We start from the raw sequence: 15,809 nt of genomic DNA, 5'->3' as shown, positions 1-15,809 counted from the left end.
CCTTTCAGCACAATCAACTGTAATAGGAGCTAAGCAATTTCTTTTAATATAATGGGAAAGTTGTAACACCTGAGGATTCGCTGTTTCTTGCGTAAACCCAGACCTTCTCAAGATTGTCCTTCACCTCCTTTCAATAGTGCTCAGTGAGGCAGACTGACAAGCAGTCAGTTCCTCAGCTGAGCATATTTTCCATATTAAATCCAACACAAATTTTAAAAAGATTAAGGACATCTTTGAAGGCAAACTCACAGTGTAGCTAGCTCTAGGCTAACCTCCTCCTCCAGATACTTCCACAGTTAACTGAAAAGTGTTCCTCTTCCCCGGCACTGAATATATCCACATGGCCAGGGATGCAGCAAGAGACACACATCTCAGCTGATGAGTGGGAAAGTGTCCTCCATACTACCAAAAAAAAAGCAACCAATATTCCCTCACTCTGTGAAATCTATGAAGAGCTAGGAACAGAGTAACATTTTTTAATGAGACTTTAAAATATATACATAATGCCAGTTTCTCCAACCTTCTATCCCCCCTCCTCAGAAAACACAGCCGTTTCCTCCCACACAGCCTTCAGATGGGTTCCCTACTCCTCAAGCCCTGTATGATCTGTACAGGGCATGTTTTCCATGCCCAGTCCAGCTCCCCAGACAGATCGTTTCATTTTGGTTGTGATAGACAAGGAGATTACATGAGACAAGGAGATTACATGGAGATAACTGTGCCTTTCCAACATACAGCTCATTCCTTTGCCTTGTGTAAGACATCAGCTTTTTCCAAAGTTTGCTTTAAAATATTTTGACAACTTTAAATAATGTCTTTGCATCTCCTCAGTTGTTATACGATTAATCTCAGAGCTGGTCCCAGTGATGAACACATTTGGTCACAGAAAGCCTATAAATAGGAGTTAGTCAGCAGCTGTCTCTCTGCTGCAGTTAAAGGTGTGATTACCCCTGTGTAGAGACACTAACAGGCATCATTTTAGTCGTGATGGCAGAGACTTCAGCCACTAAGGTCATCTCAGGACCTTGGAGGGGTTAAACTTCTGCTCTAGCCTGCTCCTCAGCTCCCTCAGGGATCGCTGCTCCTGACCCCTGCTTGCAGCACTGGCACGTCTTTCACCACGTATCAGAGCACATCATCACCGAAGTTAAACAGCCATGGCAGGATAAGGCTGAGGCAAGATATTTGAGGCTTCCAGCGGAAATGGGATGACCACATCCTCCCTGTGGGCTTGGCAGTGTTGGCCTGAACTTAAGAGAACCAGAAAGAGGTGCTCTCATATAGCAAAGGAAACAACCTGTGAAAATAATACGTGAGCATCAAATAAAGGGAGTGCTCTTGTTAACACGTTTTACAACAGTAATAGTACCCCAGTCTACCAAACAAACAGTGCCAGCAAGGAAGTCAACTCAAGAATGACAGCTGTATTACAGTCCAACAACATACACCTCACCTCCACATTAAGCAGACATCTAAATCTAGTACATCAGCAGCAGATTGCACTTTTATCGGTGTAGAGTGGCATATATCTGTACAATTGTCAGTGGTTACAGTGCAATCCCAAAGAGGACTGCTTTGTACAAGCAGAGATGCGTTGTGCAGCGGGGAAGTTTTGTCTGTTAGCAAACCTACAGCTGATGTTTAGACATGACCACATAGAAACATCAGACTGAGCACAAGGGCTGTAAGCCCACCATTGCATGCCCATTCCTGCTTCTTGGATGTTGCCTTACTCTGGGAAAAAGAAAAAACATCTTTCCTGTGAGGAAGCTATCTCCAAAGGGCTGGGCTGGTCTCTCTCCATTGAGTCTCTCCCGGATTTCCGGGGTTGCAGGTGGCTGAGGTCCTGAGATGGGAGCATGCCATGTGTTTTTAAAGATAGCAGATATTTAACAACTCTTGGCTTCATACCACATGGGACCAGCTGCTCTGAAATTACTAACTGCTCTGATGCGACTGGAGTAGTTCCAGCAAAATGTTTCTCTGCCTCCAGGATTCTGGACTCTGACAGCTTCTATTAAGTAGGTTGCGCTGTCCTCCAGCCCTTGTAGCCACTTTGAATGATAACCACTCCTATTCCTCTGCTGTTCTTTCTCCAGTTGTTCCGCAATCTCCTACGCCAGGGACTGCAAACATGTTTCAGATGCTGTTGTTCCCCAACTCCATGTCAGTGGCTCCAGGTGACACATGCAGTGCAAGTAAAAGCTTGCAATTCCTGGACTGACTGTGATTAGAAGAAAGCAACAGAGGAGGACTATTTAAAGGTTGCTTGTGGGTTTTTTTCCAGCTATGTGGAACATCATCTTTTCCTGCTTTCCTTTCCTACCCCACCAAAAAAAAAAAAAAAGTTAAAAGAACATATTTTGGGTCATATCTCCAAAACAGCTGGTAGACCACTACTAAAATGCTGGCATTTCAACAGTCCACACCACATCAAGTTCTGCCGTGCCATGTAAACTTGTGCTTACACAAGGGTTAGGATCACTCCATTCTCACAAAAGCCATAAATGACCCCAGAAGTAACACGCAATTTCAGAGAAAATAAAAGGTTCTTATTTTCAGGTTCTTTTCCAGTTACACAGAGTATTTGATCAAAAAATTTTTCCTTAGCAACCAACTGGTGACTTCCATGGTACCACTTCAGAACATTTGTTTAGTGATAACAAGCCTTTGTTATCAGCAGCTTATCCAAAGCCACAGGTAGGAAGGAATAAACTGTTCAAATAAAGGGGTATCACATACTGCCAGCACTGCTAAGGTTATACAAGGAACATTCTCCCTGAAACAGTCACAAAAAAATTGAAAGATGAACTGTGAAATAAGATACTACTCAAATCAATGAAATTTACCCCAGCATAGAAGACTTAACACCCAGACCCATGCAGGGCCTTAAAAGGACTTTCCTTGATGCCGAGGCCAGGAGTCGGCTGGCTTGACAGGGAAAGGGAAAGGCGCTTTACGTGCAAGGGGAAGCAGCAGCCGCCAACTGTCTCATGGATCCTGTCCAAAGACAATACGAACAGTTCGTTGATTGTGGCTGGCTTCAGAGCAGGTCTCTGATGTACGAGCTTTGGGAGGCTGAACAAGGAGATGTCTGTAGTGAGAAGGAATCTTTTCTGGGTCAGTCACAGGATCTTTCCTCTGCAAATCTCATCTCTCACCTCTGAGTAACACAGGTGGCCAGTGAGGTGCTCGGAGCGAAGCTGCATCCATCCCTTCCCAGAGCAATATTTTCCCTGATATGCTGGAGATGGCGATGTTTACAGATTACAAGTCCCTGATCATGTTGCTCTGTATTAAATATGGGCAGGTGAAACGATAAAGACAAACCATTCTGGAAAACAGCTCATGTATTTTTTTTCGCTTGCTGTAGAAGGACTTCTGTCATCTCACAGACACTTCTAGAAGGGAAAAAGCTTTTATGCAAAGAGGGATGTTCCCTAGTGCATCCCAAGTGTTAGTCACAGATTTACAATTCTGTTGCTAGCAAGTTCAAGAAATAGATAATTTATTGACCATTTTTGACTTGACACGTAGCACTGAGTCACCAGTGCAGTTATCACTCGATTCAGGGCTTGTTATAGCATCACTTCAAAGTAAGAAAGCACATGCTTTAGCTGGCCTGTGCCCAGATGTATGCAAATTTATGCAAACACATGCAAATACAAGTCTACTTTTTTTTGTCAGAGGATGTTGGCAGGTTTGTAGGCATGATGTAGTGAGAAGCAGTAGCAAAATAGCAAGAAGGAGGGCTGAGAAAGTCACAGAGATTTCTAATCAGAACATCTGCATTTCTTAAGAGCTTTTGTTCCAGCCTGCTAAACAGTTGTTTGAACAGTCTAGGTTTGCAAAACTCACAAGTGCTTTAGAAACCCCAGGCTTGTTGAGGAGTCAGTCAGCGGATGATCAAGGAAGTTACTGCAGTGATTTAAGAGGATCTGCCCTTCACCTTTTTGTTCAGTCCTGTTAGAAAAAACAACTTGTGCAACACTGAAAAAACAGCAAATTCAGAACGCTCACTAGAGATGAGCCACCCTCCGTGAATGGGTTGTCAAAACATAGCTTTCCCTCCCCTTAGGCATTTACTTTCACTCCTCTTGACCCAGCAGAGACACCATCACAGGTTGATTGCACAGCAATTCACAAATCATTTCACAGAAAGAATAAGAAGAATCTATTAAAATGCCCCCTAAGATAAGCAAGGGAATAGGAGAGCACTCTCCACATTGCACTCTGATCCTGTGCTCAGGCCTCACCGCTCAAAGCTTCTCTACCACGTCCATCCCTAAATGCTGTTGAGGACTCCATCTTCTGCACTGCAAGGCATTAGCTCAAAGGGGGGTTCAGGTCCCCCCTCCAGGGTGCTTTCAGAGCCATGCTTTCCACTGCGCTTTGCCATCAGAGCTGGCTCAGATCAGATGTCTCCGAGGCATCCCTTCCACTGGGAAGCTCTCTGGAACCACACGAACCACCACTGTTGGGAGCCTGCCCCACACACTCACTCTTACAGACATCTGTTTTCCTTTCTTAGAGTGGGGCGAGAGACTGTGGCAACGATGAGCTGCTTCAGCTTTCCTCCACAAAGTGCTAAGAAAGGGGTTAGTAGCAACTGCAGAAACTCTCACTTGAAGGGGTTGTGCTTAGATGTTCTTCTGCTCACTCAGATGCAATACAGCCCTGCCAAGGATAACTCCTCAGGCTGGCTTGGCACTTCCAGGCTAGCAGGGACATCTGGGATAATTGCACACCAGAAAGGCTTCAGCGTTTCACCCAGTACCTCTGTACAGGACCTAACAAGAGGCACAGTTCTAGCATGTTTTAGAGCAGTGTTTCTCAGCCTTTTTTATCTAAAGGACTGTCTTGTGTTTTATTGCCACCATAGTTTGCAATTGCCACGAAATCAAAGTTTGGCTGTACATTTATGTAACAGCTGTTCACTTTGCTTGTCTTCTTGCTTACAAGTAATATAGTATGTTTGAGGATTATCAGTTCTTTTGTAATAAAGCTTTCAATTGTTTCCAAGTCCATCTTATGATACATTACATGCTGCTAATGGTCCACAGGTTGAGAAACACTGTCACCCCACCCTGGTTTAAAGACTCTAGAGACAGAGACACTTTGGTTAACCATCCTCACAGCTTTTCTAAAAGGCCTTGTGCAACCAGCAAGCTGAAGTTGAAACCATGCCAGAAACTGCAGGCAACCTAGGATCTGGCATTTCGGCGACAGGAAACAAATGCAGATGCAACTCTCCCTTTCTTCAGCAAATGCCTAATCTGCCAAAAAATTTAAAAGTTTATAATGCACTGTGTGAAACTGTAGATGGGTGCATGCATTAGCTGTGTGTGTGTGTGTGTGTGTATATATACACACACACACACATATAATATATACATATATATACACACGTGTGTGCATATCATATTATATATATACATATACATATATAAACACATATAAACATATGAAAGATTATAATGAGCTCCAGTAGCCTTTCTCATACCTGTAAGCATGAAATCTGAGCTTCCCTTGAGATTTGGTCCCATTATAATAAGAACTGTACACTGATACCTCCCCCTGATTTTTTTGGAGTACCAGCTAATTACTGCTTTATGCTCCTGGATTATGGGTTTACTCAAGCGGGGAACCCCAGTCTACACCACTCCAACCTCAGACCCATATCATATGACTTGATGAAGGCATACCCTCACCGTTCCCCTGGTAAGCACAGAAAACTGTGCGGACGTGTTAGGAAGCAGAAGCAATGCCGATCATGTACCTGATCCCCAGCCTTCCCAGAAGGAGCCATGTGGATTGGCTGATCGTTGTCTAAGTTTCGGATGCTTGGGTCTGCCCCGTGGTCAAGGAGCAACTGGATGATTTCTTTCTGGTTTTTGTCACGATGCAATGCAGCTGCCATATGCAAAGCTGTGTTGCCGTGAGCCTAACGCAACAGAAAAAAAAGAAAAAAAGAGAAACCTTCTGATAAGCTGTGCCACCTATTCAGAACTGTCCTAGAAGCAGAGAATTGTGAAATGAGAAATGAAGAAACCTCCCACTATTGCTTACCTGGAGGTGAGGGAATATACACGTTCCCCATGTATAGCTGCTCATGGCTTGGCAGGACTGTGGGAGATTTAGGGACGCAGATTTCTCTCTGTGATAGAACCCTACAGATTGGGGATCTTTGATACTTGGGGTACAGATATTTGGCTAGAGCAGCATGTGGGGGCTAACAGCCCTGTTATCTGCCACATTCCTAATCACCCTGCAAATTCCCCCCAAATCATATTCTTATGTAGGTAGGGACCTGATGAGCTGTTTGAGAAAGCAAAGGATGGAGACTGTGCAACATGCCTTTGCACCCAGGAGAAACAATAGGAGCTGATTTACTAGGAAACATTTAAATCAGTCCTAGGGATACATAATGCATAATTTGTTGTGTTACAGATCGCACATGAGCTATGTGAGGACTGACAATACCAGACCCATCTGTGCTCCACACATTCCCACTGCTACCTCTACAACCACTGTCAAGTGCTTGAAAGTAGCAAAGAGACCTTGACACAAGTGAAAGCCAGGCCCCCAAATGTATGGGTTATATTTCAGACTGATCTCCTGCATACCAGGCCTCTTCTGTGATTGCACGCCTCCTCCCAGGTCACCAAACCCACAGCCTTAACAAGAGGCCCTTTGGAAGGTGTCAGGCCATCCTGCAGCCAACCTGAAGATCCAGCTGCCCGTGTCCCTCAGTGACCTCGTGCACCATGGGCTGAACAGGGCTGCTGGGAGGTCCGGCTCTGGAGCAGACAAAATGAATCATGATGGGCTCCAGATCATCTCCTCGTTCCTACCCAGAGTGCTGAAGGCTGCACTTGACTTTATTGTCTTTGCACCGTCATTAAACAGAGTCCTAAGGTCAAGGGCCAGCTTAAGCATTTCTTGACTCCAGCGTTTTGGGGGACAGGATTTGTGCAGAAACGATGGACATAATTTGTTGCAAGGCCACGGGGGGGCGCAGGATGGAGCGCGCAGCAATTTGTTGCAGACAAGCTCTGATATCACCAGACTGTATAGAAATCTGTGCCACTGCCTAGTCAGGTATGACTGCTAACGGTTTTAAATGACAAAGAATTAATAAGCAAATGCATAAGGCCAGGTATTATTTTTAGTCTGCAAGAAGTCTCATTTAGGCAGCTGTGTATTTTTTCTCTCTGAAATGATCATATATTTCTCAGGTTCACTTCTCATGAACTTGCACTGTTTGGACACACACTATAACCCCTACTACTATTCCAGTTTTTGAAAGGAATACATGTAATATTCAGGTCCTATTGACCAGTGACACATCAGGACTTTGAAGCACAAAACAAAATAGCAAATTAATATGGAAATCTTAAAAGCTCTTCTTATGCAATGTATTTTTACAAGCCCTGAACCAGCAGATCCTTGTCAATTTTATCATCTCATAAAGTCAAGGGATGGTCTCAAGCTCTTTATAGGACTTCTCATTAAAATGGAAGCATCTGCATCTGTTTGCTGCATTAAATGCAGGAACATTTGTTATCTTCCAAATACAGGCATGGGGTTAAGAAAACAAGGCAATGTGACAATTGACAGTTCCTGATCTTGAAGCCTTTCCATTAGCTTTAATGGGGCTTATCTGAGACAACAGTCTGGAGCACCCATATACGGGCTCTAAAAATTCTTCAGATGGAATATACCTCAAAGGTGCCAATGCTTTTCTCATTATAACATCCACAAGGAAGAGGAAGTGAAATGAGAGAACCACAGCAAAGAGCGGATGAGCCAGGGAAGCCAAAACACAGACTCCAGCATCCCTGTTTTCATGCCTTCTTCCTACTTGGAAGAGCTTGAAAGCTGGGACAGGGAATCAGCCAAGCTTGCCATCATATTTCTCACTGTCCTAGACAGTCCACCAACAAGACTGAAGACTCCAGGTGATCCTATCACAGTAGAAAACTCACAGGATTGTGATCAGGAGACAACAGCAGACTCCCATGGACAAGCTAGTGCATGCTTAATGGGTTTTAAAAGATACAGAAAGAACGTAGCAAAAGGCAGTATAATTTCACCTTACAGAAAGGCAGAAACACAGTGTAGGTACCCACACACACAACGCAAAATGTGCTTCCTGTCCTCCAGTCCAACAGAAATCTGTAGGAAGAAACATAAACCCACTATCTACTCCCCACTATCTGCTCCTAGGTCACCAACTGAGTCAATAGAAAATAATCAATTCCTTTCTGATGGACACAAGCGCATGGATGCTGTACGGAGTGCAGGGCAAGGCTGAGAGATGGTGACCCTCTTGAATTCAAAAGCTAATGCACTGACCCTCTCTAAACAGGGAGTCATGGCCTTCTCCTCCCCTCCCATTGTCCTTCTTGCTCACGCTGGATTTTCTGCAAGGGTAAATAGTTCATCTCTGCAGAAGCACCCAAATTTGCCACTTAGCCCTGCTGGAGGGGGGAAGCTAGCCAGGAGCCAAAGCTCTGGCTGATGGCGCAGACCGATGTCTCAGCGAAGGCACAGGAATGTCAGTATTTCTGTTCACAAGGATGGGTGCAGCCCAGATACAGCTGCAAGATAATGTCACTGCTTTATATCTGTTCAGAGGTGAAGTTTGGGGCAGCAAGGGGATGGGTGACTCAGTGGCAGCATTGGGAAGGTTTCTAGCTTGCTTTCTACATCCTAGGGATAGTCATGCCTCCAGAAGCCCTACACTGAGGAACCAGCATTAGCAAACCTTCAACTTAGAAAGCAGGGCTGTACAGAGCACCTAGAGCCACAAATTTAGCAGAGTCTCAAGTCCCCAAAATTCAGAGGTAATCTACTTTCCAGAGTGCCTGTGCTCAGCAAGGATGCTGCCTCCCTTCAAAGAGCTGGTTTCGCTGTGCTCCACCTGCTTAGCAGTTTCAGCGTCTGGGTTCACTGCCTGCAGTACATGTCTGTCTTTCCTTACTGCTCATGACAGCTTTTAAGGCTTGGTGGGCCCTGTAAATATTTTGATTCTCTAGGCTCAAACTCACAGTCAGCCACCACAATAAGGAATTTGTGCCCAGGCACAAACAGAGCTGGGAAACTTGCAAATAACATCTAAGGCAGAAAGGGTCACCAGCTCGCTGAACTGAAATAGGAGCTCTGCCCTTTGCTGTGGATGGTACTGCTGACAGAGGTCACTGGCACACGGCTGCCCTGAACTGTCATCTCTCAGCATTACCTTGCTGCCAACAGCAAAGCATTGCATCACTGCAGATCTGTTCTCTCAATCTTCATCCTAAGATAATAAAGTTCATGTTCCTCCTCAAGTAACTGCTTCCCACGTCCTTTCTCTTCCCTGCTTATCTCGCTCTCTCCTTCTGTCAGCTTCCCCCTGCTGGGAGAGGGCCCAGGTTTCATGATCAAACTCAGAGTTCAAGCCAGGCAGTGCTTTCCAGGTGAGATATCTATTTACTGGAAAACACAGTTTCAGGTAAAAAAAAAAAAAAAAATTAGGTTCAGATTCACCAACTGTTGTTCTTTTCCCTCTAGAAAAAAGTATGGGGGAAGAGGATACCTGATTTCTGCAGGACCCCAGACACCTCCTAACAGCCCTGTCTACATGCAGCCTCCCACTGCAATACAGGTCTCACACTAACTTCTCTCTACATCTTCTCCATGCACAGATTCATACACAAGTCCTGCCCACGCAGGGCCTAAGTCACCTTGTTGTTGAGAAAATCCTTGGACTTGAAAGCGTTCAGCTCCAAGAAGTATCTGAGCAAGGAGATGTTCCCATCCTGGACTGTATAATGAAGAACTGTCTTGTTGCTTTTCACATCCTGTTTAGAAACAGAAGAGCAACACAAAATACGAAACGTTTTGCAGAGCGGCTTAAAGACATTATACAAATCCAGTGGACAAAAGCCTAGGCCAGCTCTGCAGCTAAACGGGAGCACCTCCCTCCCTTCAGTGGCCCTATTACCATCCAGTCTTTGCTTTAGACCTTCCTCGAGGAAACTAACTCCAAAAGGCCCGAGTTGGGAGCCCAAATTCTCACCCAAACTCTCTTCATCTAACATTGCAACCAGTCACTTGAAAGGGGAAGAGCTTGCTCCTTCTGTCAGCAGTTTATTTCTTCTTTGATTCTGTAGTTCGAGCATAGCGCAAGTGTCAGACAGCACAGGAGAGGTTTCCCACGTGAAGGAGCAGCAAGGGAAAACGAGTGACAGAGAGAGGCAGCGCTGATTCCTTACCCGGCTGTAGATGGAGGCTCCCGTCTGCACCAGGAGGTGGATACAGGACTCCAGCTCTTTGCTCTGGTGCTGAAAATCCTTCTGCCGCTGCTCCACCGTCGTGTGGAGACCCTGCTGCTCCCGGAGCAGGGCGTTATGGGCCAGAACGGCACAGTGCAGCGGGGTATGGCCTGGAAAACCAAGGCAGGACAGGAGATAACGGCACTCCCAACGAAGTTAGGGATTCACAGAGAGGAAGGGAGGGCTTCAGGGAAGAGCGTGTGTCCGTATCTGCATTTTTAAGGCACAAGCCCCTCAGCTGGTTTTGGAGGTACAGTGTTGGTGGCTGTATGAGATACTTTACGAGGCACTTCAGCATGTGCTCGGTTCTAAGTGTGCATTAAAAACATTGAACTCTGTGACATTTGAGTTCACAACAAGGACTTTCCCTAGGGCAGTCAGTTTCTGAGGCCACTCTGGCGTCCCAGCACACCACCAAATACTGATGAGCATCAGTCAAAGTCTGAAATAGCCAATATAATTTTTTCAGTTTCTTAATGCCAGTATAAAATATTTGTACAATCAAAGGGTCTTACCTTCAAAATCCTTCATTTCTAAATCAAGAGAGAAACCTAGTGACAGTATAACCTAGAATTGACAAATGAAATGGAAAATTTTAGTTCAATGGAATACTGTCCAAGCCAAAATTAATTAAAACTACAAGTCAAAAAAAAAAAACAGGAAAATTATTATTTAACCACAAGCTAAGCTACCATTTGACACTAGATTTTAGTGCTGGGAATCTTATTTCCAAACAGTGACATGCAGGTTTATCCAAGATGATTGTTTTCCCTAAATTTAGAGGTCAAGCTAGCCTCCTCGCTTTCACCCTGACCTAAGCAAATGCACACCTCCATAGCACTAATTCAAGTTATTCAGTGTTACTCTTGACAAGGAAAAATGAAAATCTCTCCCTGACATGTAGAGCAAAACTTTATTACATAAAAGCTCCCCACCAGTAGAAATTCTCAGACTGGATTTATTTATTTATGTGCAGCAGTGTGACAGGTTAATAAAATGGCTTGTTGCAAGGGCTGCAGCAGTAAAAATGTACAACTTATAAAAGAAGTGAAGTCATGGTCTGGAAACGAGCATTGCTTGGATTTAGCAGAGAGCAAACAGTTTGAAAAGTCAGCTTCAGAAAATGACTGATCTGATGGGATGCAGTCGAGTAGCTCCTTACCTAAAATATTACAGATAATACATTTTTTGTTCTTGGTTGAATAATGCGAGTTGCTCACATTTCAGCATCTTGGCGGAGAATTTTGCACTGCAGTGACTCATTCAGAACCGTGTCTAGTTAGACGAGGCTCAGGACATAATCCTTCCACTGGAGGATTATCCAGAGACGTTAGGGCTTGTGCTCCCTTTTCATAACAATAATGTAATATATCCAGATCAAATATTGACAAATAGCTTTGAGGTGCCTGATCATTAGAGATTAGATGTTTAGTCCATTAGAAAACATAAAACAAATAAAACAAAGGAAACCATAACATTTTATGGCTTTGACCCCACTGAGGAGCAAGCCCATGTGTATTTTCCCTTGTTAGGTTAGGTTAAAAAAAACAAAAAAAAACAAAAAAACCCAGAAGGCGTTTCCAACACAAGGCTCTATGGAAAGTTTTGATGGAATCATCTGAATGAAACGTGCTTTCCTCGGCTGAATGAAACACCTGTTTTCCTAAGAACTCACGATGTTACACATTAACTGCCTGCTTGTGACTTAACCCAGGACGTGGGCAAAGGAGGGCTAATGAATGATGGAAACCAACCGCCGGCGTGCCGGTGATCCTGTGGCCCTTTCACTGGTACGTCCCTCATCTGCAGAGGACTTGGGGCCCTGCCCTCCGGCAATCTCATCGGCATGGCTGCCCTAATTCTCTGCAACAAAGCTGCCTATACTCAGCCCTCATATGAATCAAGGGAAGCACATTTCATTTATTTAATTTTATGGCCAATAGCTAAGCAGTTAACAGTCACGTTCCAGTATACTTATCTGTGCCATGTAATCCTTTGCAAAAATTTCCACTGTGGTTTTCCTAACGGGCTAACTTGCTCTCCAGCACTGTTATAGTCTGGCTGGCACATAAGCTAAAGGTAGGCCCTGTGTACACAGAGATCTCTGCTAAACTGAAGAGTATTTTTAATGCGTTACAGTGGCAAAGGTGCATTTTTCCCAACTGCTAGATCCATCCCTTCCCTGAAACAATACAAGTAGCCTGGGGAGGGGGGGAAATCAGTTGCACTACCATTATTTCCCTAAGGAAACAGTTTCCATAGTAAAGCTCCATCCAGCAGGGAATCAGAGGTCTGCGCAGCCCTGACTAACAGCAGAGGCGTGCTGACACCCATCTGTATGGGATACCCAGTTCCTTTCCCTTGGGGCAGATGTTCCCAGCCCCATGTAAGACTTGAAAGCTCTAGCGGATTCAGGCCATACAGGAACATCTAGTTTCTCCCATGACTTGGAAAATTTTCCCCAGTGGCTCTTGGTTTCACATATAATGAAAAAAATGTGTTTTATTTTGAAAGCTCTCTTTTCAAAAAGAGACTTTGGCCACTGCTCATTGTTTACTGACATCTTCCCTTTTGAAACAGTTATTTAAAGACATCAATACTGCGACTTTATTGTAGGTTTATATTGCTAGCAATCAAAACCATAAAAGCTTTTCCTACCTGGAGAACCTGGGCATACCCATACGTTGCAGCGAGATGTAAAGCCGACTGCCCTTTGTTGTCTACAGCATTAACATCTGCTCCTATCTGGATCAAATCGTAGACAATCGCTGGCTGTCTGGCAGTGACAGCCACCAGCAGAGGAGTCTGAAAAAAGCAGCACAGCAAATAAAATGCGAGTGTCTTCAGGCAGATGCCATCATAAGAAAGAAAGGGAGAGTCTGTGCTGAACGGGATCTAGAAGGCCGAGAGCTGTGGTACAGAAGTCAAAGACAGCTCACAGGCAGATTCTGAATCCCACAAGTTAGGGCCCAGGGCACCTTGAGAGTGGGGGCTTTCCCAGCTCCTACTGAACTCCACTTGCTGTACTTAAGCCCTAATTTGGATGATAGCGTGAGCTCAGCACCTTGAAGTGTTATTTATGTCAGATGCAGCACTCTGGCACATACCAGATGTTCACAAATCCTTTGGCCTCAGTGACTACTGCCAACACAGGGGTGCCTTCCTAGATCAGTGCTGTCTTAGACCACTCTGTGAACCATAGACTGAAAGGAAAAGACTGTTTTCATCCCACCTAACTTCAGGTTCCTGTCAGAGGCACCTAGGCCAGGTGTATCATTGCCCAAGGCTGCTTCTGCAGTAACAGAGGGGCTGAGCTAAATTTTCAAGGCATCAGTCACTCTCAGCCAGGCAAAGTTCAAGCCCATCCCAAATGCTGCTGTCTGTGGGAGGTGGTGGTCTGCATTACCTTTCCTCTGTGCTCCTTGGCATCAAGTCTGTGCAGCTCTTTCATTCGTTCTGCAGCTGCCAACGTATACGACCTCATACCTTTAGCTGCATAAATATGTAGAATTCTAAGACAGTAAATAAAGACACTGATCATTGCTTAGCCATGAATCACCCTGGGAGCAAACAGTTTTACAGGGTAGCATAGCTGCTTTGAGGGGTTTATACCTGGGGTTTCACAGAAAACAAGCCACCAGCACTGGAGGGCTTGACATTGAAAGCACCCACTCCCAGGAAAAGGGCTTCCTACCTCAAAATAACTGCTGTTTTCATAGAACCCGCAGCGCTCCTGAGCTTTGACATCCTGTCTCCTTTCCACTTCAGCACATTCTGTCAGGTGAGACTCACCCTTGTGCCAAGAGGTATCCAAGTCCTCCACAAACCCTAGTGTTGGGGCCTAACATATTGCTTCAGATGATCTCATTTGTTTGGGGTGCTACCTGCTTGGACGCATGGGTAACATCTCAGCATTTAAAGTAACAAACAGCCTCTTCCAATTGTGTATTTGCAAACAGAGAAAGTTCAGCTTTACTCGGTTACCTAAACTAGCGGTGAGGTGGACTGAGTCTTTATCTCACCTATAAAACAAAGAGCTGTTATGTCCCACAGCAGTTACGGGTCAGCTCATAGCTTTCTGGTGACATGGTCCTCAGTGAAATGGAAAACGCTTCATTTCAGTTGCATTGCTCTTTGTCTGAACTGCAGAGAACTATATGGAGCTCTGCACCACTACCATTCCTCCAGGTCATGTTTCCAGTGGTGCCAGCTGTGCCTTACACCATGGGTAGCTTTGTGCTTCCTCTTTGCACAGGAGGAGACCATCCTATGGGCAGTCACACCAGCCCCTCTGTGTCCCTCCAGGCAATAACATTCAATACTTTTTTAGTCAGAAGCTGGTGGGGCTTCCCTTCTTTTCCCAGGTGATTTCGTACCACAGGGCCACACCTTGCAATCTCAGGAAGTGGAAATGCAACCTTAAGTCTGGTCTGATTTTCAATCAAGTTCAGCAATAGCTGAGGCTGCACATCCGCACATCCCCAGGGATGCTAACAAAAGATAACAGAGACTGGACTGACATCTGAAGTGCAGGAGTGCTTGCGTGAGTAAGGACTACATGAGTAAACAGTATTTCAGGCAATATTTGGATCATAGAGGTCATTTTAGTCTCCCTTGATTTGCAAAATTAGCAGAAAGCCTAACAGCTAGTCTGTGCTTGTAAAGAGCCTGTAAACATACTACGGAACTAAATGAGTGTTAAGTAAACACTCTGTTACCCTTTTGGAGAGGAAATAAAACACTCTAGGCATATGAAAGTTACTGTAGATCTTTATTGAAGATTTTGTCTTTTTCTAACCAGAACAACCCAGAAAGAAATTCTGAAACAGTTCATCATTGTTTTATATTCACACACAGAATTTACATACATTGAAATGAAAGAAATTTAAAAGCAATCTTAGTAACCATGGGCTTGATTCACAACTGTATTATCCCAGTTTTATCTACTGAATGTGGTTTTACTTGTAAAACTGGAGTAAACAGTGGTGAACTAAGCTGCTTTTAATTAATTTCTTTGCTGGGTTTTTCTGCCAATGCAAGCCACTAATTTCAATACACCTGAACTATTGCTACTTCCAAATGACTTTATGATCACTTATATGATCTATGGTTTATCTGTTCCAGATTTGTCAATATTAAATAATGAAATATTTTTTGACAGTCCGAGACTTTTGACATGAGCTTGAAAACCTCACTCAGGCATGAACTGTAAGGTCACTAGAAATATTGCCTGGGTGGCAACTGAAGCGCTGGGCACCAGTTAATAAACAGTGCAATAAATTATTTTTCAGATAGTCTTGTAAATAACAACATCACCTAAGGATCCTGGGCTTTAGAAAGCAGAAAAACCCAGAGAAATTATGTTCATTGGCCAGGAGTCCCTTGTTTATTAAGAAAACAATAAACAAAGTTAGAAGTGGATACAATCTCCTGCAAATATTTTTGCCTCTGGCATGGCACTCATGAACATCAACAATAATATTTACAGTC

At 44.3% G+C, this 15,809-nt stretch overlaps 1 protein-coding gene across 1 annotated transcript; it reads right to left on the bottom strand.

Annotated features, from left to right (window-relative positions):
* Positions 1-5,204: 5,204 nt before the first annotated feature.
* On the bottom strand, positions 5,205-13,803 carry NFKBID (NFKB inhibitor delta). The gene is made up of 7 exons (XM_067310174.1): positions 13,726-13,803; positions 12,978-13,124; positions 10,835-10,886; positions 10,260-10,429; positions 9,729-9,845; positions 5,780-5,944; positions 5,205-5,276 (listed from the first exon to the last, which is right to left on the bottom strand). The coding sequence occupies exons 1-7, from the start codon at positions 13,801-13,803 to the stop codon at positions 5,205-5,207; spliced, it is 801 nt and encodes a 266-aa protein (XP_067166275.1).
* Between the last annotated feature and the right edge of the window lie 2,006 nt (positions 13,804-15,809).

This window comes from Apteryx mantelli, chromosome 23 (genome assembly GCF_036417845.1).
Source record: "Apteryx mantelli isolate bAptMan1 chromosome 23, bAptMan1.hap1, whole genome shotgun sequence".
Taxonomy (NCBI): Eukaryota; Metazoa; Chordata; class Aves; order Apterygiformes; family Apterygidae; genus Apteryx; species Apteryx mantelli.
This window is presented reverse-complemented; position numbering and strand designations above follow the sequence as displayed.